Source organism: Rattus norvegicus, chromosome 1 (assembly GCF_036323735.1).
Source record: "Rattus norvegicus strain BN/NHsdMcwi chromosome 1, GRCr8, whole genome shotgun sequence".
Lineage (NCBI taxonomy): Eukaryota > Metazoa > Chordata > Mammalia > Rodentia > Muridae > Rattus > Rattus norvegicus.
In genome coordinates this window covers 86,572,602-86,600,017 of record NC_086019.1, presented here as the reverse complement: position 1 = coordinate 86,600,017, position 27,416 = coordinate 86,572,602, and the positions used below count along the sequence as shown (strand labels likewise).

Genomic DNA, 27,416 nt, shown 5'->3' with positions numbered 1-27,416 from the left:
CAAGGTTAATGCATTATTCATCTTATCTAAAAGTCTCTAACACTGGGCCAGGATCAGTGGCGATTTTTAGCAATAAAGATTTAAGTATAGCTGAGTGTCATGGCGTATGACTTTAGTCCCATCATTCCGGAGACAGAGACAAGTAGACCTCTGTGAGCTTCAGTCAGTCAGAGGTACAGTGAGACCTTTTCTTAAAATGAGATGCTGTGGGTATGTGGAGCTCAGAAAACAACTTGGCAGCATCAGGTCTCTCCCACTTGCACAGTGCTCTTAAGTACTGAGCTACACTTCCAGCCCTTCTGTCCTCCCACCATGTGGGTTCCACAGATAGAACTCAGGTCTGTCATTTACAAGTTACCTGTGCCCCTGAGCTGCCTTACCTGCTCACCATTTCTTTTTTGTTGTTTTTGAGACAGGGTTGTGTGTGTTCAGGGGTGGTGGTGGGGCTTGGCTCTCCTAGAACTTGGTTTATAGATCAGGCTGGCCTCAAACTCAGAGATCTGGCAGCCTCTGTATGTCTCCCAAGTGCTGGGATAAAGGCTGGTGCAACCATTACCTGACCACATGATTTCTGATTAGTAAAATCCAGTGAAATCTAAACTTGACTTAGGTGTTCATATGATTTTTATATTTCGTTGAAATAGTAACCATATGTTTTTAGAGATATGGTCTCCCTAGGAAGCACTGGCTGGCCTGAATCTCACTGTCCAGACCAGACTGGGGTCGAACGCAGACATCTGCCTTCCTCTGCCTCTGGAGTACTAGGATTAAAAGCGTACGACACTATGTTCAGCTGAAATTGTTTTTTGAGACAATGTCATCAGCCCAGGCTGGCCTTTAGCTCCTGATTTTCCTTCCTGTATCCTTTCCCAGGTGAGAACCTAGAAGTTGCTTCCCTAATGCTGAAATTTAAAGTTTTGTGGCACTACACTTGGTATCACTCAAGACTCCAGAACCATGGTTAATACATTTGACACCATTTTATTGCTAAAAAATGTGATTTGGAGTGACATTTATTTTTGGCTTTCTCTCAGGACTCATGGGAATGTTTGTTGTCATGGAGGAGCTACAGGGAAGGTTATAGCAAGTGCGCGCGCACACACACACACACACACACACACACACACACACACACCACAGCTAGGGATAATAAGAAAATATTTCATCACAATATTTTGCCTTCAAAGGGTGGAGACCTCTACAGAGCAACCCATTCCCTGAGACAGGTATGCAGGATGGCTCTGGGAGACAGAGAAATGCCATCTCCTTGAATAGGGGACAGGATGGGGGAAGATTTAGGGACACATTCATATATAACCACATGCGCCCCAGCAAGAAGGCTCTGAATAACCTCTCCAGAAAGGAGATGAGGACCCCCAGGTTGCCGGAGTCTGTAAACAGCCTCCCCTCAGGCCCACACCCAGTCCATTTCTCCAGCTCTCAAGAGCCCAATTTCCAAAGTGAGGTCACCAGGGCATAGAAGCCCTCCAAACATTCACATGACAGATTCCTTTTCGCATGTGGCACTGGAGTCCCCGGAGGGTTCCCGGCACTGTTTCAGAAGGGGGTTCCCCTCCTCTGTGGCGAGGGGCAATGGTTTCAGAGACACGTCGTTCTTCACCTGGATCAGTTCAGGCTCTGAGCTCGGCATCTTGGTGCGATCCACGTAACTCTGGAGCAATCCGGCCCCAAAAGCATCACCCTCCACGTTGAGGACCGTACAGGACCTGTCCCTGAAAGGGGAAACACAGCAATCACGTGAGACAGAAGGAAGTGGAAGCAGGAGGCCAGGGCTCAGGTGGACCATCCTCGACCACTAGAAGAGTCGCTTTAGGAGACAGCGTCTCTCTACTTAGCGGTCCTGGAACTCAGTGTAAACCAGGCTGGCTTCAAACCCAGAGATTGGGGGTTGGGGATTTAGCTCAGTGGTAGAGCGCTTGCCTAGCAAGCGAAAGGCCCTGGGTTCGGTCCCCAGCTCCGGAAAAAAAAAAAAAAAAAACACCAAACTCAGAGATTCTCCTGCCTTGGCCTCCCTGGTACCGAAGTTAAGGATGTGTAGCACCACACCTTACAACCTTATTCTTTGTCATAGCATCTCTCACGGAACTAAACACCATCTCATCCACCAGCTAGACTAGCTGGCCAAAGAGATCCATCTGTCTGCCGAGTCTAGGTGCCACATAGTTGAAAAAGAACCAATCCGCAGCCTAATGTTTGTGTAGCAGGGGCTTTACTACCTCCCCATTGTACAGATGGGGAAACAGACACAGGAGGATTAAGGTCACTACAGATCTGAGCTTAAGGTGCCTAGCCTAGGAGTCACAACTGCAAAGGACAACGTGCTGCTCTTCTAGGTTTCCTTATAAGACTCCAAAGATTGGCCAGGCATAGGTCATGGCTTATATGTGTTTTCCTAGTACCATGGAGTCTGAGGCAGAAGGAGAGTTTGAAGCTTGCCTGGATTACAGGGCAAATACCAGGATGGCCAAGGGGTTACATCACAAGATCCAGGGTCAAACAAAATATAAAACAAAAGACACACCCAAAGCAAACAAAAAATGGTGGAAGAAAAAAAACAGACAGATCATGAAACATGCCCTATCCCGTCACCCAACGATGCACTCATATAAATAAAGACAAATGTGTGTATGTGTATGTGTGTGTGTGTATGTGTGCATGTTCGGGTATAAACTTTTTTTCCCTTAAGATTTATTTACTTTATGTATATGAGTACACTGTGGCTGTCTTCAGACACACCAGAAGAGGTCATCAGATCCCATTACAGGCTGTTGTGAGCCACCATGTGGTTGCTGGGAATTGAACTCAGGACCTCAGGAAGAGCAGTCAGTGCTCTTAACCACTGAGCCATCTCTCCAGTCCACTCATGTACATTCAAGTGCAGCAATGTATGTGTGTGTGTCTCACAACCGTCTATAATGGGATCTGATGCCCTCTTCTGGTGTGTCTGAAGAGAGCTACAGTTTACTCATATACAAAAAATAAATAAATAAATAAATATTAAAAAAAAAAAGGAAAAGAAATAGAACCCCTGAATTGCTAACTATCCCTATGAATAGAAAGATTAAGATCTCACAAGCTCACTCTAGACCTGTCTTGTGTTTCTTATTCTGCACAGGAGATGCCGCAGTCCCCCCAACTCCTGAGGCCCCACTCACACTAGCCAGTCCACGGCCAAGATCAAGGAGATGTCCTTGACAGGGAGGCTGATTGCTTCTAGAATGATGGCAAGAGTGAGGACGCCCCCTGCAGGGATACCTGCGGCCCCGACACTGGATGCAGTAGCTGTGACCCTGGGAGAGAGAGGGCAGGAGGTGAGGTGGCAGAATCCTGGAGGCGGGGCCTCCTGCCTTGGCACCCAGCACTCACAGGATGGTGATGATCTTCACGAAGTCCAGGGACATCCCATTTAGTTGTGCAATGAACACTGCCGCCACGCACTGGAACAACGCTGCCCCGTCCATATTGACGGTGGCGCCGATGGGCAGGATGAACCGGCTGATGTGTTTGGCCACACCATTCTTCTCCTCTACACACTTCATCATCAGGGGCAATGTGGCAGAGCTAATAGAGAACATCACACTGAGTGAGCGAGCCTTGGGGAGCACTCTGGGACCAGCATTCCTGGACTGCAAAGCCTAGGCCCAACCCCAGCTGAGGCAGTCACAAAATCACTTAGCCCCGCCCACAACATCCAGAGTCCCCGCCCACAACATCCAGAGGCTCCGCCCACCTACCAAAACCTCCTTTCCTCACACCCCTTGGAGCTTCTAGCTCCCAAAGTATTTCCCTTCTCAAAGCAGCGTGCTCCTGAACAGTACTGGGACTGTAGTATGCTGCCTCTGCAAACACTACAGAAAAAACCCCTATTGAGAGAGAGGAGAAAGGGATCCCAAAAACACACAGGAAAAACAAGGACAATCTCAAACATGTAGGAGGTGAGGAGGGACACCTGCAGGTGTCCTCTGACTTACACAGGGCACTGTGAGCTCACACAGAAAGAAAAGGAAAAACGACAGAATTAAAAAAAAAAAAAACTGAGTCAGTAACTCTCTCATTTTTTTTCAAGGGCAGCGCAATCCAGGACCCCAGGACACTGAGTGGCGAGATGGCTCAGTGCTTAAGAGCGGTGGCTGCTCTTCCAGGGGACCAGGGTTCAATCTTCAGCACCTATATGGTGGCTCACAGCTGTAACAAACTCAGGGAAAATCAAAGACCTGGCCTGTGGGCAAGTAGGCACACTGCAAACAGACATTCAGGTAAAACACTGATACACAGAAAATAAAAATAAAAGTTAAGAAAGAAAAGAAAAACTGACAAAAAAAGTAAAAATAAAATTAAAAAGGAAGACATCTGCGTCCACATCAAATGACCCCAGACATAATACAGGTCTTCAAGCACTGATACACCCTCCCAGTTCCCTTTGTTACATTTGGTAGCAGATCTCACCTAGAAGAGGTCCCGAAAGCTGTAGCCAGGGGTGTCACGATGCCCCACAGGAATCGATAAGGGTTTTTGCGGGTAAAGAGGAAGTAGATGAGAGGCAGAACCAGGAGCCCGTGGATGGCGTGGCCCAGCAGGCAGCACACGATGTATTTGCCGAGGCCGATGAAGAGCTGGCGGATGTCTTTCATCTCCACAATCTTGCCGGCCACCAGGAACAAGATGCCAATGGGGGCGTACCTGATCATCAATCACATAGACAGATTGCTGCTGCTGATCATGGGACTGTCACAGTCACGCTCTGTACGCAGCACTTCGGTTGATCACACTTCTCAACCTTTCCTAGAAGTCTAGAGTTATCCAGAGCACCAGTCCAGGACTGTCTGGTCAGAGACTCAGATAATTGTCTGAGACAGGAAGATAAAACAGCTACGAAATAAAAGCCTGCGCATGCGCACCCGTTTCCATCCCTACCAGAACAGCGACCTCAGATGTAGACTTGAGGGTGAATGAGAGAAAGAAAGCACCCACTACTCTGAGTCAATTGCTTTCTGGGTTTGCTTGTTAAAGCAGCTGCTGTCCTTCAGGAAAAAAGAACGGTATTCCTGGGTCACTCTAACTCTCAGGTCTGTGGTACTTGCAACATACCCCACCTAAGCCTTTGATCATGGATGACTGACAGCCCACCAGACACTTAGGAATTTAAGCTATGAGGATCCAAATTCCAAGGCCCGAGGCTGGAGAGATTGATGGCTCAGCAAATAAGAATGCTGGCTATTTTCTCCAGGATCCAGGTTTATTTCTGGGACCCACATGGTGGCTCATAAGCCTTAAACTCCAGCTCTAGGTGATCTGGTGGTTTCTTCTGACATCCACAGACACTGAATACACATGGTGCACAGACATACATGTAGGTCAAACACTTACCCACGTAAAATGTAAATCTATACATACCCACACATAGAATAATAATTCAAGGCAATAAAACCCTCCCTCAGAAAGTAAAAAGAGGGCTGACAGGTGTGGCTCAGCAGTATGGCTCAATGATAGCTCAAAGACCTGCTTTTAAACTTCGCCACAGAATAAATAAAGAAAACACCAACCAGACAGGGTAATGCTGCTAACCTCCGGGAATTGCTAAAGGATGAAGCGAGACACTAGCTGGGAGGCATCTGTACACAGACCCACTTCTGGTGCAAAAACCCTCCCTGTGTCCTACTGCAAAGACTCCCATGATGCACTTGCTGTTAGCCCGGTTTCCCTAATACCCTCTTGCTCTGCAGTCACGGCCAATTGTCTCCTCAGTTCCTTGTCCTTTACAGAAAAGAAAGGCACCAGTTCCCAGCCACCTGAGCAACGAGGGTGGGTCAGTTGGGCAAGTCCTAGCCACTCAGATGTGCCCAGGAATTTTATAAGCTCAAATGCTTAAATAAACATTTGCCATTGTTTACTGTGAGCAGAGAACAGAACAGGCAGTGGCCTGAGAAGGTGTATAAACCCTTTTGTGCCTTCTGAAGCAGCTGTGATGGCACCATTTTCTGCAGAGAAAAGCTGAGGCATAGGGAAGTTAAGTCTAACTTGGAGTAACACCCAGAGCTGGGAAACGACAGCACCGGGGAGGGAAACCAAGCTGTCTCTGAAGCTTTTCTGAGCCACATAGACAAAAGCTTTTTTGCCTCTGCTCACCTCACCTGGCCCTTCCCCGCCATGTCTTCCTCCTGATCAAGACACACTAGGGGGCAGGTATCTGGTTCAGTGGCAGAACCTAGAACACCCACCCCCTCCAGTGAGGGGCTAGGGGTAGGGGGGTAGGACTCCACCAAAGAGATCAACAGCTACAAACACACACACAGCATTGAATATGGTGGTGGGTGCCTGGGTTCCCATCTCTTGGGTCCAAGAGTAGGGAAATTAGGAGATATAGGAAGTCTAGGTTACATAGTGAAACCCTATTTCCAAAAATGTCCAACAAAAAGCATACCCAGTGAGCATGGCTGGCTTAGTTTTGGCTTTTTTCATGCTGGGTTTCTTTTCGTAGCGCTGGTCTAGCCTTGAACTCAAAAAACCTGCCAACCTCGGCCTCTCAAAAGCAGCGTTACATGAAAACTTGACATTTTGTTTTGTTTTCTTAATTAATTTTTTAAAAGATTTTATTTATTCATTTTATGTATGACGAGTACACTGTCACTGTCTTCAGACACACCAGAAGAGAGCATGGGATCTCCTCACAGATGGTTGTGAGCCACCATGTGGTGGTTGGGAATTGAACTCATGACCTCTGGAAGAGCACTCAGTGCTCTTAACCGCTGAGCCATCTCTCCAGCCCTTGTTTTGTTTCTTGAACTCCTTGCTTCTGCCTCCCACGTGCTGGGATTAAAGACATGCTCCACCACTGCTCTGCACACTTTCTTTTGTTTTTTAAGATAGTATCTTACAGTTTGCCTCACCATTTGGCACTGGCTAAGTAGAACAAACTAACCTTAAACCCACAAAGATCTATCCACTGGCCTCTGTCTCCTGAGCACTAACATTAAAGGCATGTTCCACCATGCCAGGCTAAGAGTTTTCCATGTCATTCTACGTGTTTGAGTGTTTTGACTACATGAATGTCCATTCATCTTGTACATATCTGGGGCCCTAAAATGCCAGTACAGGGGGCCTGACCCCTGGAACCGGGATTACAAATGATTATCAGCCACCTCGTGAATGTTTGTAATCAAACCTAGGTCCTCTGGGAGATCAGTGAGTACTGTTAACCCCCGAGCCATTTCTCCAGCCATTGGAAAGTTACTTTTCTTAAAGATTCATTTTTATTTTATATGTTGGGGGTTTGGCTTGTATGGCTGTGTACCACATGAGTGCGATTGCCCACACAGGCCAGAAGGGGCCAACAGATTCCCTGGAATCTGTTAGAGATGCTTGCAAGACACCATGTGGATGCTGAGTAACAAAAAGGGGTCCAGTGACGGGCAGCCGGGGCTCTTAATCACTGAGGCATCTCTCCACAGGAAAGTTCTATATTGGAATCGAGGGAGTTGTTGTTACTATTACTTTTTGCGGGGGGAGTGAAAGGTTTTTGGAAGTAGCCATCTTGTCTTTTCTCTCCATTTCTGATCTTTACATCCAGGCCAGGTGGGTGGACTAGATGTCAGAGCAGATGGACAGGAGGAAAGCCAGAGGTCCCTGTAGGTGGTTTTCACTTTCATTTCCTGAAGTCATTTATGAAAAACCAAAGACCAGTCCTCACACCAGGGGGTGCTCAATAGTTAGAACCAGGCACAGGGATAGAACACAGGGTGCCCATGACACCAGTGAGGCAAGCACTCTCCGGCTCCAAATAAACTTCTCTCCTGTGCTTCTGTGGTTCACCTACACTCAGATCCTCAGTTCAAAAGGAGCCATGCTATTACATTAAAGCCGTGGTACATCTGTTCGGCTGTCTTCCATCACCTTCTAGAATGATCAAGAAGGCAAATGTATCAGTCCTAGCACCCATGGACTACAGGGTAATCACCGTTTACAACGGGGAGACTGAGGCACAGAGAAGCCAAGTCACTGCCCCAAAGTCACACAGCCAGGGAATGGGGGACACAAGATCTGAATGCAGAACCCTTTGGGCTCTCGGAAGCACACTGGGAGGCTCCCCTGTGTCACACAACAGACATGCCCACCCCTTGTTCCCAACACCTACCACATAATCCAGGAGACCAGGACCATGGTGGCATCATTGAAGGAGTTGAAGAATCGGATGAGCAGCTCACCCTCGGGCCCCAGCTTCCTCAGAGCCACGCCAAAGACTATAGCGAACACGACCAAGCCCAGAATGTTCATCTTCATCTCACAGTGAGGCTTCGGGAAGGAACAGAGGTAAGGTGGGGAGAGCGCGTTAACCCACCTGCACAGCCACTGAGTACCCAACATTGCTGATCCCGGCTGGTTGGTTATTTTTGGTTTTTTGTTTGGTTTTTGGGTTTTGTTTTGTCAGCTTTATACAAGCTAAATTCGTCTTGGAAGAAGGAACAGTATCGACTGGGAAACAGCCTTGATCTGACTGGCCTGCAGGCAAATGCGGTCGGGGGAAGGATTATGGGCCCCAGAGGTGATAGGAACCCCACAGGAAGACCAGAGTCAATTGACCTGATTTTGGAACTCTCGGAAACTGAACCACCAACCAAAGAGCATACACAGGAGAGACGACCTAGGCCTCCCCAAGAGCAGCCTGGCCTCGAATTCAGGGATCTTGGGTCTCTGCCTCTGGAGGGATGGGGCACCACTTTTTTTTTTCATTTTCATTTCTTTTCTTTTTTTTTTTTTTTAAGATTTATTTATATATATGAGTACACCGTAGCCGTCTTCAGACACACCAGAAGAGGGCATCAGATCCCATTACAGATGGTTGTGAGCCACCATGTGGATGCTGGGAATTGAACTCAGGACCTCTGGAAGAGCAGATGGTACTCTTAACCGCTGAGCCATCTCTCCAGCCCTTCATTTCTTTTTATTTATTCACTTTATATCCCGATTATAATTCCTCGCCCAGTCACCCCCTCCTATAATCCTTCTGAATTCCAGGACAGCCATGGCCACACAGAGAACCCCTGTCTTAAAAAAACAAAAAATACGAAGCAAGTATATATCTCAGTATTCACGTGGGTCCCAATTGCTAGAGCAGAGGCTATCCCAAAAGCTGTGGCCTCTCTGCAGGATATGCTCCCCTAACTGGGCTGCCTGGCCTGTCCTCAGTGGGAGAGGATGAACCTAGCCCCTCAGAGACCTGATGTACCAGGGTGGGGGGTTACCCAGGGGGTGCCTCCACCCTCTTAGAGGAAAAGGGCAGGGAGGGGGAAAGAATTGTGGAAAGAGGTGAATGGGAAGGGGCAGCAATCAGGATGTAAAGTGAAAACTAAGAAATAAATAAAAATAAATGAAGAATGAAAAAATTTATGTGGAAGCTGGGTGTGGGGGGGCACACATTTAACCCCAGGAGGCAGAGAGATCTCACAATTTGTAGCCAACCTGGTCTACAGAGCAAGTTCGAGGACAGTCAGGACTACACAGAGAGATAATGCCTTAAAAAAAACTTGATGTGAGAGAGCTCAGCCCACCTCAGTTAGAGCACCAGGAGCCACTGCTGCCAGTTTGGACTGCAAACTTTAAATCAAATTTCATGCTTTACTGTTTTTTTGGGGGGGGTTCCTTTTAAATGTGTTTGACTGCATCTACATCTGTGTGAGGGTGTCAGATCCCCCTGGAACTGTAATTACAGACAGTTGTCAGTTGCCACATGGGTGCTGGGAATTGAACTCAGGACCTCTAGAAGGGCAGCCAGTGCTCTAAACCACTGAGCCATCTCTCCAGCACCCACACTATACATTTGTGGGGGAAGACTCAAACAGCAAAGGGAGGAAGGTAAACTGAAATCCACATCGGGCCAGGAGTGTGGAGTTTCCTCAGATCTTGTCTTGCTCACCTGGTCCATGGTTGCATTGCTCCTCTGTGGACAGGCACCACATGGCTGAAGACAGATTGGAAGGATTAGTGTCAACTGTCATCATGGGTTCCTACTACCATGCTCACCCCCCCCCATACTCCAAACCCTCCAGCCCCGTTCTTTAAGATAACCTCTTGTAGCCCAGGCTAGCCTACAACTCCCTATGTAGCCAGAGATGACCCTGAGCTCCTAAAATATTTTACTCCTACTTATTACTGGAATCACAGGTGTCTGACACAATGCTTGGTTTACTCAGTGCTCTGGGAATGGAACCCAGGACTTCAAGCATGCTAGGCAAGCACACTACCCACTGAGCCACAACCCCAGTCTCAAGGGTTGCACACTAATCCCAAGTTTAAATCTAAATACACACCAACCTTTTGAAAGATCCAAAAGACAAAGAGAGGGAAGTGGTGTGGGTGGGGGCTACACTGGGCCAGAGCAAAGCTCTGCTGGGCCTCCACCCATTAGGTCACATGTATTCCAGATGTGTTGATGTCTTTAGATACATACGAGGTAGCAAACTGCAGATGGGGTCCCTTCCAAGTGCTGGGATTACAGGTTAAGAGCCGTTCACACCAATGGCATTTATCAAGATACTATCTCCTTGTCTAGCCTGAACTCTCTGCTCAACCCCAGCCTTTCTCATTTAGTACTTCAGCCTCTCCCATATTCTCATTTCTTTTTAAAATTTAACATTGTGTGTGTGTGGCACATGCACACACTCACCCATACACATGTGCACATGTACCCTCCTGAAAGTATTGGGAGGTCAGAGGACCACGGTGTGTTCTGAGAATTAAACGGTGGTCATCTGCTTATACAGGACATGGCTACCTGTTGTCCGGCCAGTCCCCTCCAGAATCTCAATTCTTAATGAGAAAGGCATGGATGAGTCTCAGTGGCAAACCTAGAACTCTCTAAGGAAGCTCCTACATGCATTTCCCTTCTCTAGACCATAACCACCCACCCCTAAGCCCCTCAGCACACCCCAGAGGACTCACAATGCGGAAGGCAGCAGAAGCAGACACCAGATTGGAGGGGAACATATTCCTGCAGAAACAAACACCTATGTTAGTTACGGTCCAGGGAGGGTGGGGATGGGAACCTCTCTTGGTTGCTTAAGAAAGGGGCTGCTGAACTACGAGATTACAGTCACATTTTAATTCACACACAGAAAACCATCACTCTACATATAAATTTTTCTTTTGAGAGTGTCTCACTATGTAGCCCTGGCTGGCCTTGAACTCACAGAGATCCACTTGCCCCTGCCACTGTGCTGGAATTAAAGAGATGCACCATCATGCCTGGCCATAAACATGTAGTTGCTTGGGGCACACATGCTCCCTACTCCTGTTTTCTATTGTGTGGGTTCCAGAAAGCAGCTTCAGGTCACCAATCAGCCTTGGCAAAAAAAAAAAAAAGGTTCCTAAGCCCTGCCCCCACCTCCTGGCTGGCCAACTTTTGTTTTTGTTTTTTGCCACACAGAGGTAGAAGGCAAGGACCTTACCTACTCTACAACTGAACTACATCTTCAGAGATATTTTCATTTTTTGAGACAGGGTCTTGCTAAGTTACCCAGGCTAGCCTTAATCTGTAAGCCCAGGCTTGCCTCAGACCTGTCATCCTACAGCCCCTTGGGGTAGCTGGCTGGAGGAGCAGGCCAGCACACCTCTCCCAGGATGTGGGAATTCCAATTACCCTCCTCTGGCCCCAGGAAGTGGGTGTGTCAGAACCAAGGAATTGTGGGTTGGAGGGGGAAACTAGGCTTTTGAGAGGCTGGCAAGGGCGGGGTCACACCAGGACTGAGCTCCACCCCCAGAGACCATTTAACACCCTGGGGTTCTTGCATCAGCTACTTCCCGGAGGGTTATCCCTAAGGAGCTGGCTGGAGGGTCAGAGAGCTTGGGGGAGGCCATGGACATGATGAACGTGGGACTGCTGTTCCAGTCATGAATATGCATCTGTCCTTGCATGGCCACTGGTGTGTGGCGGGTGCCTGCCATATGCCAGGTGGCACATTTACTGCTTTACATAGCCAACCCCTTTTTAACTGAAGGGAACTCCAGGTGCGTTGGTGCAGGCACAGGGACAACCACAAGGACCCTGTCTTAAAAACCCCATAGATAAATAAAGGGAACCGGAGGCACAGAAAGGCAAGAACCTTTCTCAAGGGAGAGTTTGTCCTTGTTCTTGCGGGAGAGAGATCCTCATGAGACCCAGGACTGCCTAGAACTCTTGATCTTCTTTCTTCCACCCTACCGGGCTGTGGCTTGGCAGTGTGGGTGGCCATGTCTGACTTGTACACTGACTCTTGAACACTGGCCTAAGCAGTCACATGGCCAGGGGCACAGTTGTAAATGGTACCATGCCAATGGTGTTGCATGGCTTTAATCCAGCACAGGGGATGGGGGTGTGTGTGCAAAAGACAAGTGGATTTCTACGAGTCCCAGGAACAGAGAAACCCTATCTCACCCCACTCCCCCCCAAAAAAGCCCAAAAGTGGTCCCACTAAGTGTGCTAGTGCAGGAGACTCGGGGGTCAAGGGAACGGCTAAAGAATCCCAGCATGCACATGGCAGCTTACAATCCCCTCTAACTTCAGTCCCAGGGAATCCAATAACCTCCTTTGGCATCTGCGGGCACCAGGCACACGTGAAGTGCACACACATACATGTTGGCAAAACACTCATACACATAAAATAAAAACGTAAAGAGTGCCTAGTCCCTCGTGGGTATGTGTGCCTTGCCACTGATTTAAGTCGACCTGGGCTTCTGAAGGCCCATGTTTACCTGCCTGAAAGCTGACTGTGAAGTGTTCTGGCTAAGACAGTGGTCAGCCAGTCAAGTGTGAGTTCCAGCCCTTTACAGCTTGCCTGGGAGGAAAAGCCTCTGCTCACAAACAGCCTGAAGGTGGGTGTGCCTATTAGCAGCCCTGGGCAGGGCTCAGGACCCAGCTAATCTCTGCCAGCCAGAAGGGATCCTCACCACGGACACCAAGAGCCCAAGCCTCTATATCATCCCATACTATGACCCAGAAGCAGAGGATGACCTGTTTTCTGACTCACTGTTTCCACATCCCCACCCCCACCCTCACCCCGCCCCCGCCTCTCTCTTCCTTCCAGGAAATCCCCAATCTGAAGATGCTGAAACAGAGGGCCTCATGGCAGGGCCACGTGGACCTAGAGTCTAGAGACCTCCAAAGTGGGGAGGGTACAAGAATAAATGTCACTCTCCGCTATGGGGGAGGCATTGAAAGGGAGCACACAAGAGGAAATGAGACCGTAGGGCAGGGAGGGGAGAAGGCACCCGGAAGGCTGGCTGCCTGGCGCAGGTGGACTAAGGAGGGTTAGAGAGAGTGAGCGAGAAGCGGGGACCCTCCTATCAATGGGAATCAGGCAGCCCCTCACATCACCACTGGGCCTCCAAAGGCTCATAGGAGAAAAAGGGGCGCAGACCCTGGCTCCAAATCCTTAGCCAGGAGCCTCACCTCTGCCCCCTTTGCCACCCAAAGAATCCCTCCCAGTAGTTTGCACAGCGTTCTTGATTGTTTTTCTTTAGTGGTTCATCACACCTGTTAATTTGGATAGGAGTGCTGGGAAGAAGGGGATAGCCGGGATGGGGGGGCGAGCGTGGGAGAGGGGGTGTTCTGGCTCTTCTTAGGACAGACCTTGTGTCTTAACACTTCTCTTGCAAGCCAAGGAAGGAGGCTGAGGCAAGGACAGCAGCCTAAGCTACCTGTAGCAGACTTGGTTTTAGGAAGCAAAATGATGCGCCTTCATCCCAGTCACTTGGGAGATGGAGGAAGGGTGACGAGGAGCTCAATGCCATGCTTGGCTGTACTCTGTCTCCAAAAGTCTTCTTATTTTAATATTTTAAGAAGGTTTAACATTTTTCCTTTCTCTAAAAGCCCTCCATTTCTAGGACCGCCCCCAAATGTGGGGAACTTCCGCAAAAGTTCACCCCTCCAAGATGTTAGAGGTCCTGTCACCATTACCTTGTTTTCCTAAGACTCTAGAAGGCATGTCTCATTCTGGAGGGCCCAACCTTCGTCACTAGTGGCGGTACACCCGTGTGATCCCTGCACTCCGGAGGGATAAAGCAGAAAGACTGCACGCTTGCACTGGTCCCTTCCCACCCCACTGTCTGGCGGGAACGCACCTCAGGAGTTCCAGAAAGGAATCCAGCACCTCTTTGGTGGGTGCTCTGTGGACACTGGAGTCTACAACAGAGGAGTTGATGGCAGCAAACGCGGCGCCCGGCTTCAGCGCCAGGGCCAAGGCCACGCCGAGAGCCGAAGAGAGCAGTGTGGTGACCAGGAAAAAGAGCAGGGCCCAGGCGCCCAAACGGCCGAGCGCGCTAGGGTCCAGACTGGCTGCACCTCCGATCAGGCTGCACACCACCAGCGGCAGGATGATCATCTCCAGCAGACGCAACAGCAGCTCTCCCGGGAAGGCGAAAGCGGTAAAGCGCGCGTGGCCCAGCGCCTCAGCACCGCCCGCCGCCGAGACCCCCAGACCTAGCACCACGCCAGCCACCGCCGCCGCCACGGTGAGCAGAACCAGCAGGTTGGCGCGAAGGCAGCGGCACACTTGGTCCCGGGAACTGCAGCATCCACCTGCTTTCGCTCCCTGGTCCTCTCTGGACTTCAGCCCCGAGCCACAGTTCGCGGTGGGATCCACCGCCACCACCCCTTTGGGGTCAGCCTTAGGAGGATCCACTGCCATGTTGAGCCGCAACGGAGGGGTTCCTTGTGCGCCTAGAGACTGGATGTGAGGTCCTTAGGACGGAGAGAGGAGGCTGAAACTTTGCAACGGTCCCTGAAGTTGTGCGTCCACTGGATTTCTGAGACTGGAGGGTCCTAAGCTTCCTGAGCTGGGCGCGGAGATCCCTTTTTTCCCCGGTGATGTCGAATTTCCGAAAACTGGGAGTTGAGAGAGCCTTTGTAGCTTTTCTTTTCTTTTTGTTGGGGTGGCGAACAGTTCTTCAGATCAGGACGTAGCGGTCTTTGATTCCCTGAAGGATTAAGGACGCTCAGGTGGTGTAGATCCGGGATGTCTGGCTCCGGGAACCCAAGATCCGTGATCCCAGGTCTAGGCTGCCTGACTCGGATTCTTGGGTTCCAGAGCCCTAAAAGGTGTGGATTGAGGGTTTCGAGCTCTGGAGACAAAATCAGATTTCCATATGCAAATAGTAAGTAGCACGGGGATATGGAAAGTGGAGCAAGTGGGATAAGGGAAGAAGTCCAGACCCTGCCGCGTGGCTCTGACCCCGCTGGAAGGAAACGACTAGGATTAAAAGCAGAGGGCGGAACTTGAAAAGGCGGAGGCCGTCCCACAAGCGCTGATTGGTTATGGAACATTGGGCGTCTGGTCTAAACGAGGGGCGGAGCCAAGATCAAAGAGGGCATCCAATGCTGAGTAAAAAAGCACAGCAAGGGGCGGGGCCGGGAAGGCGGCAGGGCCGGAGAGGGTGCAAAGGCTCCAAAAGGGGCCATACCCATCCATATGCAAGCGCTCTACCACTGAGCTAAATCCCCAACCCCCAGCCCCTTTTTTTAATTTTACTTTTTTAAAAATAATCTTATGGTGGTTAATAACTGATTATTCACAACAGGACCCCTAGAAAGGGGACATCTTTAATACCATCTCTCTGGAGGCAGAGGCAGGAAGATCTCTGTGAGTTCAAGGCCAACCCTGGTCTTCAGAGGGAGTTCTAGGACAGGCAGGGCTGCATAAAAAAAAGAAAAAAGAAACCCAGTCTGTAGAAACAAATGGGAGGGGTGAGGAGGGAGGGAGGGAGGGAGGGAGGGAGGGAGAGAGAGAGAGAGAGAGAGAGAGAGAGAGAGAGAGAGAGAGAGGCTATCTATTCCTCTTTCGTTTTTTGAGACAGGGTCTTTCACAGAACCTGAGCTCATTAATTTTGTCTAGACTTGGGGCCAGCAAACCCCTGAGGTCCTCCTGGCTGTTGTCTGTGTCTGCCAGCAGCAGAGTTAGGGAGAGTTAGAATCATTCACTGCTGGGGTTGGGGATTTAGCTCAGTGGTAGAGCACTTGCCTAGCAAGCGCAAGGCCCTGGGTTTGGTCCCCAGCTCCGGGGGAAAAAAAAAAAATCATTCACTGCTGTGCCAGGCTTTTACATGAATGCTTGGAATTTGAACTCAGGTCCTCATGCTTGAGCGAAAAACCAGTCTTTTCCTCCATCACAGATTGGGTGCTCCATGTAGGAGCATGGCACATGCAACACACACACACACACACACACACACACACACACAGATATATAAATAAACAAAAAAAAATTTAAATGGCCAATTCACCACAAACTGCATTGTTAATCTAGGCATTGTTTCCATTACCCTCCAGTGGTAAAAATAGCAGACTTAGAAGGAGGAGGAAAGAGCCCTCCTGAACCCAGGAACTTTGGGACACATAGGGTGAGTCTGGGCCAGGACACTGAGGTTGAAGTTTGTGGATCAGGATTGGCTGGGAATGTTCTGCCCCACTGCCTGCCCCTAGTAAAAGCAATACTCAAACTGGTTCCAGCCAGCTTTCTTCCCACTGGCCCAACCTCCTACCCAGATTCCTTCGAATTTCATCAGTGGGAGAAAGGCCTGGGGCTTCCCAAAGGGTATAAAGAAGGGCAAGGAGAGGCTGGGCTGTGGCAGGAGGAGAGCCAAGAGTCACTTCCTGGGCTTTGTGGACCACCTGGGAAATGCCCTGAAGAATGTCTCCTTTGGAAAGTCTGGTGAATACCCATAGGTGGAGCAGAGGAGACTACTGGGCTCAGTCTGTTCTACTAGGACCTTACCCGCAGCTCGAGACTGCAATCTTAACTATGGAAGGATTCCAAGGTACTGACCATCCTGGGCCACAGACAGCATCGACCTCAGGAGAAAAGAGGGGCATAAGGGGCTGGAGGGAAAGGCTAGCCTCGGAAGGAGCAGAGAGGGCTTGTTGGAGGAGGAAGCAGGGTTTCTCTGTGTGACTTTGGCTGTCCTACAACTCACTCTGTAGGCCAGGCTGACTGTGAATGGCAAGACCCACCTACCTCTGCATCCCTGCTGGTATTAAAGGCATGAACCACCACCACCAGGCTCCATCATAGCTTTTGAAGGACAGTGTTATCCACTGGAATCCCAGCCCTCACAAGGCTGAGGCAGAATTATTGGAACTCAGAAGAAGCTACCCTGGGTCACCTGAAGTGAGTGGCAGGTCAATTTGGGCCACACGGTGACACACTGTCTCAAACCAAAAAGGATGTGCAGGATGGATATAGGTTTTATGAAAATACGACACCATCTTTTCATTATTGAAAAGGTTTTTTTAACCTTTCAATAACGTAAAATTACGTTTCTTTATTTACCGTGAGCGTGCGCACACTCATGAAAGTGTTGGAGCCAGAGGACAACTTGCATTCTTAGCAGGCTCTCTCCTTCTACCACGTGGGGCCTGGAGACAGAACTCAGGTCTTCAAACAAGGCAGCAAGTACCTTTATTCAGTGACCCCTCTCACCCTGTTTCTGTAGTCTTCCCGGCAGCCATGTTCTTCTGGCTTAGTAAGAAAAGCAGCCCTCACCCGCACGTGGTTCTGTCATGCATTTGTTTCGGTTCCCACAATTCATCGGGTTAAACCCAAGTCCACCCACAGGACTGTACACATTTCAGCGGCCAAAGGCACCAAGCTAGGAGCTAAAGACATAAATGATCCATTTCCTGCTGGCCTTTAAACCTGCCTTTCCTAGATAGTGATTTCGGGGAAGTCCGTAGCTCCCACTGGGGGACAGGAAGACCCCGTAGCCACAGGGTTCCTGTACAACTCTTAGATGAGTTTGCACACAGACAAGAGATGTGAATTCTGCAACAACAGAGAGAGAGTAGTTGAAGAACAAGAAATGAAGCTGGGGGGTTGGGGATTTAGCTCGGTGGTAGAGCGCTTGCCTAGCAAGCGCAAGGCCCTGGGTTCAGTCCCCAGCTCCGGAAAAAAGAAAAGAAAAAAAAAAAAAAAGAAATGAAGCTGGGATGTGGAACCCAATCCATTTTACCAATACTGAACCACCTTGCCAATTTTGAACTGTTTAGGAATTTAAGTATCCATACTGTAAAAGAAAAAGGTTTTCTTTTCTTCTCTCAAGGAAGGGAGAGATGGGGGGAAGAAGAAAGCAAAGGAAGAATCGAGGGAGGAGAGAGGCAGGATTAGAATCTGGACAGGTCACGTGACTGAGCAACGAACCTTTGCTTTTGTAGTTTATCTTATCACTTTACCTGTATGGGTCTTTCACCAGCATCTGTGTCTCTGCTCCATACCCATGTCTGACATCCCTAGAAGCGGAGAGAGGGTGTTAGATTGGCTGTATCTTTAGTCACAGATGGTTGTGAGCCGCTGTGCGGGTGCTGTGAAACGAAACCCGGTCCTTTGGAAGGACAGCCTCTCTCTCCAGCCTGTAAATCCCTTCTGACACGGCAGGAAGTCAGGACCCTTTGTGATTGCTGTGGAACCTAATCAGTACCCACCGAAGCAGCCTGATGTGGGAGGGATATGACCACGGGCTTCCCCCGGGTTCACAAAATGGCGACCCTGAGACTGAATTATTATGAAGAGTTGCCTGGGTCAAAAGCTTTGGTTTGTTCCAGCTAGCCCTGACTGGATTATCCCATTAATTTTCTTCCAAGTGCTGCCATGTGGTTAGTTATCTCTCCTCGGGTTCATGTAACCATCTTCCTCAGAGTTTGGGATGAACCTCCAGTGAGTGCCTCACTCTATCTCAGAAATCCTCTCTGTACCAGAACGTCTACCTCCCCACTTCCTGATTAAGGTAAGAGGTCAATGGCAATTCATTGACAGGTGAGGCTTCCATACATTGCATAAGAGATTCTGTTTTTTTGTTTGTTTGTTTGTTTGTTTGTTTTTTCCGGAGCTGGGGACCAAACCCAGGGCCTTGCACTTCCTAGGTAAGTGCTCTACCACTGAGCTAAATCCCCAGCCCCGAGATTCTGTTTTTAAATTAATTTACCTGTGTGTGTGTGTGTGTCACCACAGGAGCCCTGGGGATTAGACTCATATCCTCCAGCTTGATGATCAGTGCCTTTGCCCACTGAATCCTCTCACTGGTCCTTTTTCCCCCCTTACTCTCTCTTTTTAACAAACGAACAAATAAACAAACAAACAAACAAAACCCCTAGACTTTCTAGGTAGCCCTAGCTGGCCAAGAAGTCAATATATGGGCTGGCTTTGAACTTACCATCCTTCTGCTTCTGCCTCCTGCTGAGTCCAGCTCAGTGACAGAACGGATACTTAGCATGTGGAAGGCCCTGCGATCCATATCACTCTTGGTACCAGCTCAATAAACAGCTGACAAAGAACCAAAATAAAGAGAGAAAGAGGCTATTGTTTTAGACTAGGCTGCTGCCCTGGGCCCCAAAGACCTATGAATGGGAATGCAGGAATAAGGCTAAAGAGATGGCTCAGTGGGTAAAATGTTTGCTGTTCATTTTCCTGAGGACTGAGTTCAATTCCAGGTACCCAAATGGGCTGGAGAGATGGCTCAGCGGGTTAGGAGCACAGGCTGTTCTTCCAGAGGTCCTGAGTTCAAATCTCAGCACCTACATGGCAGCTCACAAGTGACTGTAACTCCAGTTCCAAGGGATCCATTACCCTCATGCAGTCAAAACATGCATGCACACGAGTTTAAAGTAAATTATTCTTTTTTTAAAAAAATAAAGAGGGGTTGGGGATTTAGCTCCTGAGTTCGGTCCCCAGCTCCGAAAAAAAGAAAAAAAAAAGTTAAAAAACAATAAAGAAAGTGTATGAGACTCGTTTGTCCACTTGTAATCCCACTACTGGAAAGGCAGAAAGCAAATCCTGGGCCAGATCAGTGACAGACCCTATCCCAAACCAAGATGGATGGCTCCTGTGTAACGGCACACAGGTTGGACCTCTGGCTTACACATTCACATACTCACACATGCACACAAAGATACATCTGTCATACCAAATCTACACAGACCACCCCCTGGACTGGCCCCTCACCTGATCACATTACTCTCTGTCACTCCACTAGCTTCAGATTCCACTAATGGAGCCTGAGTCTCCCAGAGCCTAACCTCCAGCCCCTAGTAACCTGGACTCCCCCACTCCTACATTACTCACCCTGGCTTCCCCTCTCTGAGGCTGGACCTGCCTCTTCTGCAGGACTGAGGGTAGGGGCTCTTCTGCTTCCTCTGTGTCCGTGACATGGGCTAGCAGTGAGCCAGCTACACAGAAGGGACTCCTGGGATGGGTCACTTCGCAGTAAGGGAGGCCAGGTGTGGTGGTTCAGAATTGTAATCCCAGGACTCCGGAGGCTGAGGCAGGAGGATTGCTATAAATTCAATTCCAGGCTGGGTTACATAATAAGACCTTTTTGTTTTTATTTTAAGTGCTACATTTGATGGTGACATTCTATAGTCGTCTCAGCACTTGGGGCTTTTGTAAAAGCAGGGGGATCAGGAGTCCAAGGCCAGCCTCAGTGGGTTGGAACCCAGTGTGGGACACTGCGGAACATGAGATCCCATCTCAACAAACAAAACCAGGTGTGGGGCTGCAGCTCCCCGGTTCTGCAGACAGCACCCCCAGCGCTATGTAAAACTTGCATGGTGGTGCACCCCCATTTAACCCAGCACTTAGGAGGTCGAGGCAGGAGCATCCAGAGTTCAAGGTCATCCTTGGCCACACAACAAGTTGGAGGTCATGAGAAAGCAGGTGTGCTGGGAATGGGGGCGGGGTTAGAAAGGAAAAGAAGAGAACAAGAGTTAGGGAGGCCTTGGGGAGGACCCTTGGTTTCCTGGAGGCTAAGGCAGGGAGCTTCCTGCCTCTGGTCTGGCTGGCTCTGTACCTGGGAACTGGAGAAGGTTGGTCCCTGCCCTTCCTCCTGACTTATTTACAAGCTGGCTTGTACAGTGCCCTGCAGGCCTCTCCCAGCTGTCACCTGTCAGACCCTGTGGTTTGTGGTACCAGTTGTCTGTCACTCCTTTCTAGGCCTAGAGGCCCAGCAATGGGGTGTCAGGTGTTGCCCTCTCTCCTACCCCACCTCCAGCATAGGCTGGGGGTGGAGAGTTTCCTAGGGCACATGCCCTTGCCACAACTCCAGGCCTAGGATTGGAGCCCATAGGTGTCTCTAGGCTCAGATGACCTGAATAGAGAGACATTTGATGCTTCTGAGACAGGACATGAGAAAGATAGAGGAATGGGACTCAGGCAGAGGGATGGGACTTCAGACTCATTGGGGATCTTGGTTGAGAGGAGTTCGCCTGAGTCTCTCTGGTCCTTATGACTCAGGAGGATTCAGCACATGCCCCACTCAGGAGGCTAAGGCAGGAGGATTCCTGAGAGTATTAGGGCAGCCTAGCCTATAGTGACATGCTTTTGTCTTCCAAACAAACATATATATATATATATATATATATATATATATATATATATATATATATATATATATATATATATATATATATATATAAAATCTCCAGGGCTAGGGAGATGGCTCAGTGGTTAAGAGCACTGGCTGCTCTCTGCCCGATCACCGACATCATGGATTTGAGTCGTGTGCAGGCCATCAAGCTGGCTAGGGTAACCAAAGTGCTGGGTAGGACCGGGTCACAGGGACAGTGCACTCAGTTGTGAACAGAATTCATGGACAACACCAGCCTTTCTATCTTCTGAAATGTCAAAGGCCCTGTTCGAGAGGGTGATGTGCTTACCCTATGGGAGTCAGAAGAGAAGCTCTAAGGTTGCGCTGACCTTGCTGATGGGTCCTGGATATCAAATACGTATCCCATGGAGTGACCTGAAACTGTTAAATAAAGCATTTGTATTAGATAGAAAGAAAGAAAGGAAGGAAGGAAGGAAGGAAGGAAGGAAGGAAGAAAAGAGCACTGACTGCTTTTCCTGAGGTCCTGAGTTCAATTCCCAGCAACCACATGGTGGTTCACAGCCATCTGTAATGGGATCTGATACCCTCTTCTGGTATGTTTTAAGATAGCTACAGTGTACTCAAACACATAAAAGAAATAAATATTCTTAAAAAAAAATGAAAACGGGGTTGGGGATTTAGCTCAGTGGTAGAGCGCTTGCCTAGCAAGCGCAAGGCCCGGGGTTCCGTCCCCAGCTCCGAAAAAAGAAAAAAGAAAAAAAAAAGAAAAAAATGAAAACCTTTAAAACAAAAACCATTGCATGATCCATACAACCTCCTGATTTGTGTTTCCTCACGGAAAGCCTCATCGTCAAGTTCAGCCTCTCTATTGGTACAGTATGATTATTATGTTTGTTTTTATAACAAGTACACAGATATGAATAAATAGTTCTAATGAAAATTAACTTTAAAAAAAAAAGAACAAGGTTCCATAGTTTCTCGGTGACGAGGACGTGGATGAGGGAAAAAAAATCAGCATCTAAATTTATTTCAGCCTCACTCACAGCTGTGTGTGAGTGTGTGTATGTGTGTATGTGTACATGTGTATATATATGTGGATGTATGTTTGAGTACATGTGTGAGCACCTGTGTATATGTGTGTGAGTGTGTAGGTGTGTATAGGTGTGTATGTGTGAATGTATGTATATGTGTGTATAGTGTGAGTGTGTGTATATGTGTGTATGTGTGTGAACATATGTGTGTCAGTGTGCCTGTATAAGTTTGCATGTGTGTGAGTGTGTGTGTGAGTGTGTATGTGTGTGAGTGTGTGTGTATGTGTGTGTGAGTGTGTTTGTGTGTGTATGTGTGTGTATGTGTGTGTGTTTGTGTGTATGTGTGTGAGTGTGTATGTGTGTGTGAGTGTGTTTGTGTGTGTATGTGTGTGAGTGTGTTTGCGAGTGTATGTGTGTGAGTGTGTATGTGTGTGTGAGTGTGTTTGTGTGTGAGTGTGTATGTGTGTGAGTGTGTTTGTGTGTGTGAGTGTGTATGTGTGTGTGAGAGTGTGTATGTGTGTGTGAGTGTGTTTGTGTGTGTGAGTGTGTTTGTGTGTGTGTGTGTGTGTGGTATATGCATGTGTTCTTTTAGTGCACACAGGAGTGCAGGTGCCTGAAGGCACCAACTCCATCTTCCTTTTTTTTTTTTTTTTCCGGAGCTGGGGACCGAACCCAGGGCCTTGTGCTTGCTAGGCAAGCGCTCTACCACTGAGCTAAATCCCCAACCCCCAACTCCATCTTCCTCAACCACATTCCACTGTTAGTTTTTTGAGGTAGGGCCTCTCACAGATCCTGGATCTTACAGAACTTTGGGGAGCAGCTCAGAGCACAGAGCAATAGGGCCACAGAGCCACGCCCATCTTTTATGTGGGTTCTGGGGATCCAAACTCAGGTCCTCTTGCTTAAGTGGCAGCCACTTTACTGACCGAGTCCTTTCCCCTGCTCTATTTTATATTACTCTAAAGATATTTCATTCTGGGGCTGGAGAGATGGCTCAGAGGTTAAGAGCACTGATAGCTCTTCTAGAGGTCCTGAGTTTAATTCCCAGCAACCACATGGTGGCTCACAACCATCTGTAAAGGGATCTGATGCCCTCTTCTGGTGTGTCTGAAGACAGCTACAGTGTACTGATGCATAAAATAAATGAATAAATCTTTTAAAAAAATGGATATTTCATTTCGTGTGTCTGGCTGGCCTTGCTATGTAGCGAAGGTCATCCTGAACTTCTGATAATTCTGCCTTCAACTTCCCAGTGCTGGGATTATAGGAACATGGCACCATGCATGGCATCCATGAGGGCCCAACTCAGGGCTTGTGCTGGCTTGCAAGGTCCTCTGCCAGCTGAGCCACCTCCCCAGCCTGAACTACTTTTCGACTGAGGTGAATGAATCAATTCCAGAGCTTGTTGGGCAAAGTTACAACAGGGTTTTCAACCTCGCAAACAGGTCCAAATGTGACAGGGTTAAAACAGGGTTAACCTGCCAAGAGGTCATAGGAAGTCAAGCCCTGAAGTCCCTTCTCCTGGAGAAAGACATGAGCAGCCAGAGTGGTTGTGGGGAGGGTGAGACAGCACCCATCTTTGAGAGCTGTCCATGTAGAGTTTATAAGGAGTCATGATGAGGTGTCTTACTGCAACCTTTTCAAGTCAAGCTATGAAACCCTATCCAAAGGCTTTGTCCCATCAAAGAGTCTGAGCGGTGAAGTTGGCCCCAAGAGATGCCTGTGTCCTCTGACACACTTGCTGGTGGGTGTGGAAATGGGTACAGCCTCCTTGGAACTCTGAAGGCTGCCTGGCAAGTGTTCACAGTGGGACCTCCCACAGCCTTTGACCCAGCAGTCCTTTGAAGGATGCCTGCCTGTTGCAGCTGTAGTCCGTTGTGCAAGCTCTTCCTGAAGCCCTGGGTGGGAAGTGAGGAAGGGACCCAACTACTGAGTGTGGTGCCACACGCTGGAATTCCCAGCACTCAGGAAGCTGAGGCAGGAGGATGGTGAGCTCTTGGGAAGCTGGTCATAGTGCCTCAGGCCTTTAATCTCAGCACTCAGGAAGTAAAAGGCAGGTTTGAGTTTGAGACCATCCTGGTAGTGACTTCTGGCCAACCAGGGCTATAGAGTGAGACTGTGTCCCAAGAAGAAAACCAAAGGAGAAGGAAGAGGAGGAGGAGAAAGAAAGAGGAAGAAGTGGAGGAAAAGAGGAGGCCGAGGAGAAGTAGTGGTGGTGGTGGTGGTGGTGGTGGTGGTGGTGGTGGTGGTGGTGGCGGCAGCGGCAGTAGTAGTAATGGAGATACCTCAGGGATAAAGGAAGTAGGACTGAAATGTTGGTGATCCTAGTTTGATCCCGGGAAATAAATGGAAATGAAGGCATATAAATGACTGGATGTGGGGACTAAGGAGGTGGCTCAGTGATGAAGGCAGAAGACTGAGGACTGGAGTTTGGATCCCCAGAAACCCACATAAACGTCAGTGTGGGATTAATGCCCACCTATAATTCTAGCTTTAGAAAACAGAGATGGGCCCCCATAGCAAGATGGTTAGTCAGCCTAGACATAGGAGCAAACTCTGGCCCATAGGGGAGCCCCTGCCTCAATGGGGGCCACAGAGAATGATTCTCAACAGCAAGCTCAGGTCACATACACACATACATAATCAAGTGAATGTGCATATATGCCCCCACACACGTGCCCATACACATGCAAACATGTGTGCACGCATATGTGCACATGCACACACACACACACACACACACACACACACACACACACACACGAAAATGGGAGGGGAGCTGGACGTATCATGCAGCCTACATTCTCAGGATTCTTACCCAAGTTGGGAGGCAGGGCGGTGAATGGCCTAGAAGCCGAGTGAGGGTGGGTGCTGCAGTACATGGTACAGGAGCAGAAACAAGAGACACCCAACTTCGACACAGAACTGACTTCTCTCCCAGTTGTTGTTGGGATATCCTTGGCTACCTGTGCTCACATGCACATACCCACCCTCACCTCCTACATAATTAAAAATAACAAAGACATCCTTTATTTTTGACAATTTCATATATGTACACTCTGAAATAAGATCCTATCTACCCCATTTCCCTCTCTAGCTTTGCTGATGCCACACTCAAACTTATTTATTAATTTATTGTTTATAACTAAGTCCAGTTACTGTGGCCCATATGTGCATGGGTGCGAGGCCTTTCGCTGGATCACAAGAATCATATTAGGGGTCATATTTTCAAAGAACAATTCTCCCATCCCACTGAGATGGTTCAGAAGGTAAAGGTCCTTGGCTCCAAGCCTGAAGACGTGAGTTTGATTCCTCAGGCCCCACGTGGTAGGAGGAGAACATTAACTCCTGAAAGTTTTCTTTTCTCTCCATGCACGTGCATGCATATAGCTGAGCATACACAGGCACAAATGAGGAAGTGTAACAAAAAATAAACTCACCATTTAAAACACATGTATGAACACCACCACCACCACCACCACCACCACCACCACCAGATTTGAGAATGTGGCTTAGTTGGTACACTGCCTACCTAGAGTGCAGAAAGCTCTTGGGGCCCTCCCCAGCCTATCATAGACTGAAATGTCAGCACCAAAGAGGCTGAGGCAGGAGGATTGCTTTGAGATTAAGGCCAGCTGTACTATGTAGCAAGACTGTCATACTAACATTTCTGAGAAGCTTTGGCTTCTGTGCTTATAACACATATACACTCTCTCACACACACATTCACACACATACTCACATATATACACATACAGACATACACTCTCTCTCACATACATACATACACATAATTCACACATACGCACACTCACATACACACGCATACATTCACACACTTACATATAAACACAGACATACACACAGTCACACATATTCATATATACACACACATACATTCACACATACACACATGCAGACATATACACACTCACACACACAGTCACACACATACTCACATATATACACATACAGACATACACTCTCACACACATACATACACACACATAATTCACACATACACACACTCACATACACATACATACATTCACACACTTACATATAAACACAGACATACACACACAGTCACACACATACATATATACACACATACATTCACACATACACACATGCAGACATACACACACTCACACACATACATACACACATACATTCACAGATATACACACTTACATATACACACATACACACACATATACACACATGCAGACATACATACTCAGTCACACATATACATATATACACACACGCTCACACATATATACGCACACAGACACACACGCATGCATGCATGTGTGCGCACACACACACAGAGTTGGATTTGTAGATCAGGTGACCAGAAGAGTGGGTTTTTCTTTTTCTCTTCTTTCTCTATTTTTTTGAGACAGGATCTCATGCAATCTAGGCTGACTTCCTGCCTCCAGAATGCTGAGATTACAGGTGCGTACCCCAACACCTCACTCAGAGCGGTGTTACTCATAAGACAGGAACTGGGGTGCAAATTTGAGATTTTAGAGAAAGCTTAACCAAAGGTGACATATGAACAAAGGCCAAAAGGAAGAGAGAGAGTGAACCATGGGGGTTTTCTGGGTAAGGATGGGCACATGGCCCTTAGCCAAGATCGAAGGCCCTGGGACAGGAAAAGTCAGAAGCAGTGCACTGTGGGTAGAGAAGTGAGACACAGTCCTAGGGCCACTTGATCATTTGGTAGGGGCTGGGAATATAGCTGGTTGGAAAAAAAAATGCTTGCCTGGTTTGAAGAAGACCCTGAGTTTAATCCCCCAAACAAAACAGTTGGCATTTGCTTCCTCATCCTGGAGTTCTGTCAGCTGGCGCCTTGGCTTGTGCTGGGTGGGATCAATCCTCAGTTCTCTAGAGTGTATTGCTAAACTTTTAGGAATTTCGCAAGCTCGATTTTTTTTCCCCTTCCTCTTGTTATGTAGCCCTGGCTGTCGACCAATCAATCTAGCTATGAATTTATGGCCATCCTCCTGCCTCTGCCAA

The 27,416-nt window shown here is 48.4% G+C and overlaps 1 protein-coding gene and 1 long non-coding RNA gene across 3 annotated transcripts; both read right to left on the bottom strand.

The window, feature by feature from the left end:
• Positions 1-965: 965 nt before the first annotated feature.
• On the bottom strand, positions 966-15,069 carry Slc1a5 (solute carrier family 1 member 5). 2 transcript variants are annotated; one of them, NM_175758.3, is made up of 8 exons: positions 14,113-15,069; positions 10,957-11,005; positions 9,932-9,976; positions 8,153-8,310; positions 4,468-4,701; positions 3,388-3,582; positions 3,177-3,311; positions 966-1,733 (listed from the first exon to the last, which is right to left on the bottom strand). In NM_175758.3, exons 1-8 carry the CDS (start codon positions 14,676-14,678, stop codon positions 1,496-1,498), a joined length of 1,620 nt encoding a protein of 539 aa, NP_786934.1. In that variant the 5' UTR covers positions 14,679-15,069; the 3' UTR covers positions 966-1,495. The 2 variants fall into 2 exon arrangements, with proteins under 2 accessions (NP_786934.1, XP_038959836.1); XM_039103908.2 differs by lacking the exon at positions 14,113-15,069 and adding an exon at positions 13,949-14,013.
• Positions 15,070-16,053: 984 nt separating this feature from the next.
• LOC120099772 (uncharacterized) lies at positions 16,054-21,788 on the bottom strand. Its single transcript, XR_005498955.2, has 4 exons — positions 21,689-21,788; positions 20,100-20,310; positions 19,192-19,301; positions 16,054-18,271 (listed from the first exon to the last, which is right to left on the bottom strand). It is a non-coding gene; the product is annotated as an uncharacterized LOC120099772 (long non-coding RNA).
• Positions 21,789-27,416: the final 5,628 nt, after the last annotated feature.

Bases quoted from the DNA above. Each gene is read 5' to 3' on its own strand.
- Slc1a5 (NM_175758.3), bottom strand. From the start codon at position 14,678: ATGGCAGTGGATCCTCCTAAGGCTGACCCCAAAGGGGTGGTGGCGGTG. The intron at 9,977-10,956 runs GTGAGTCCTCTG...ATCTGTCTTCAG, and splicing joins CTTCTGCTGCCTTCCGCATT to CCATGTGGTGCCTGTCCACA. The intron at 8,311-9,931 runs GTGAGCAAGACA...TCCTTCCCGAAG, and splicing joins GCAATGCAACCATGGACCAG to CCTCACTGTGAGATGAAGAT.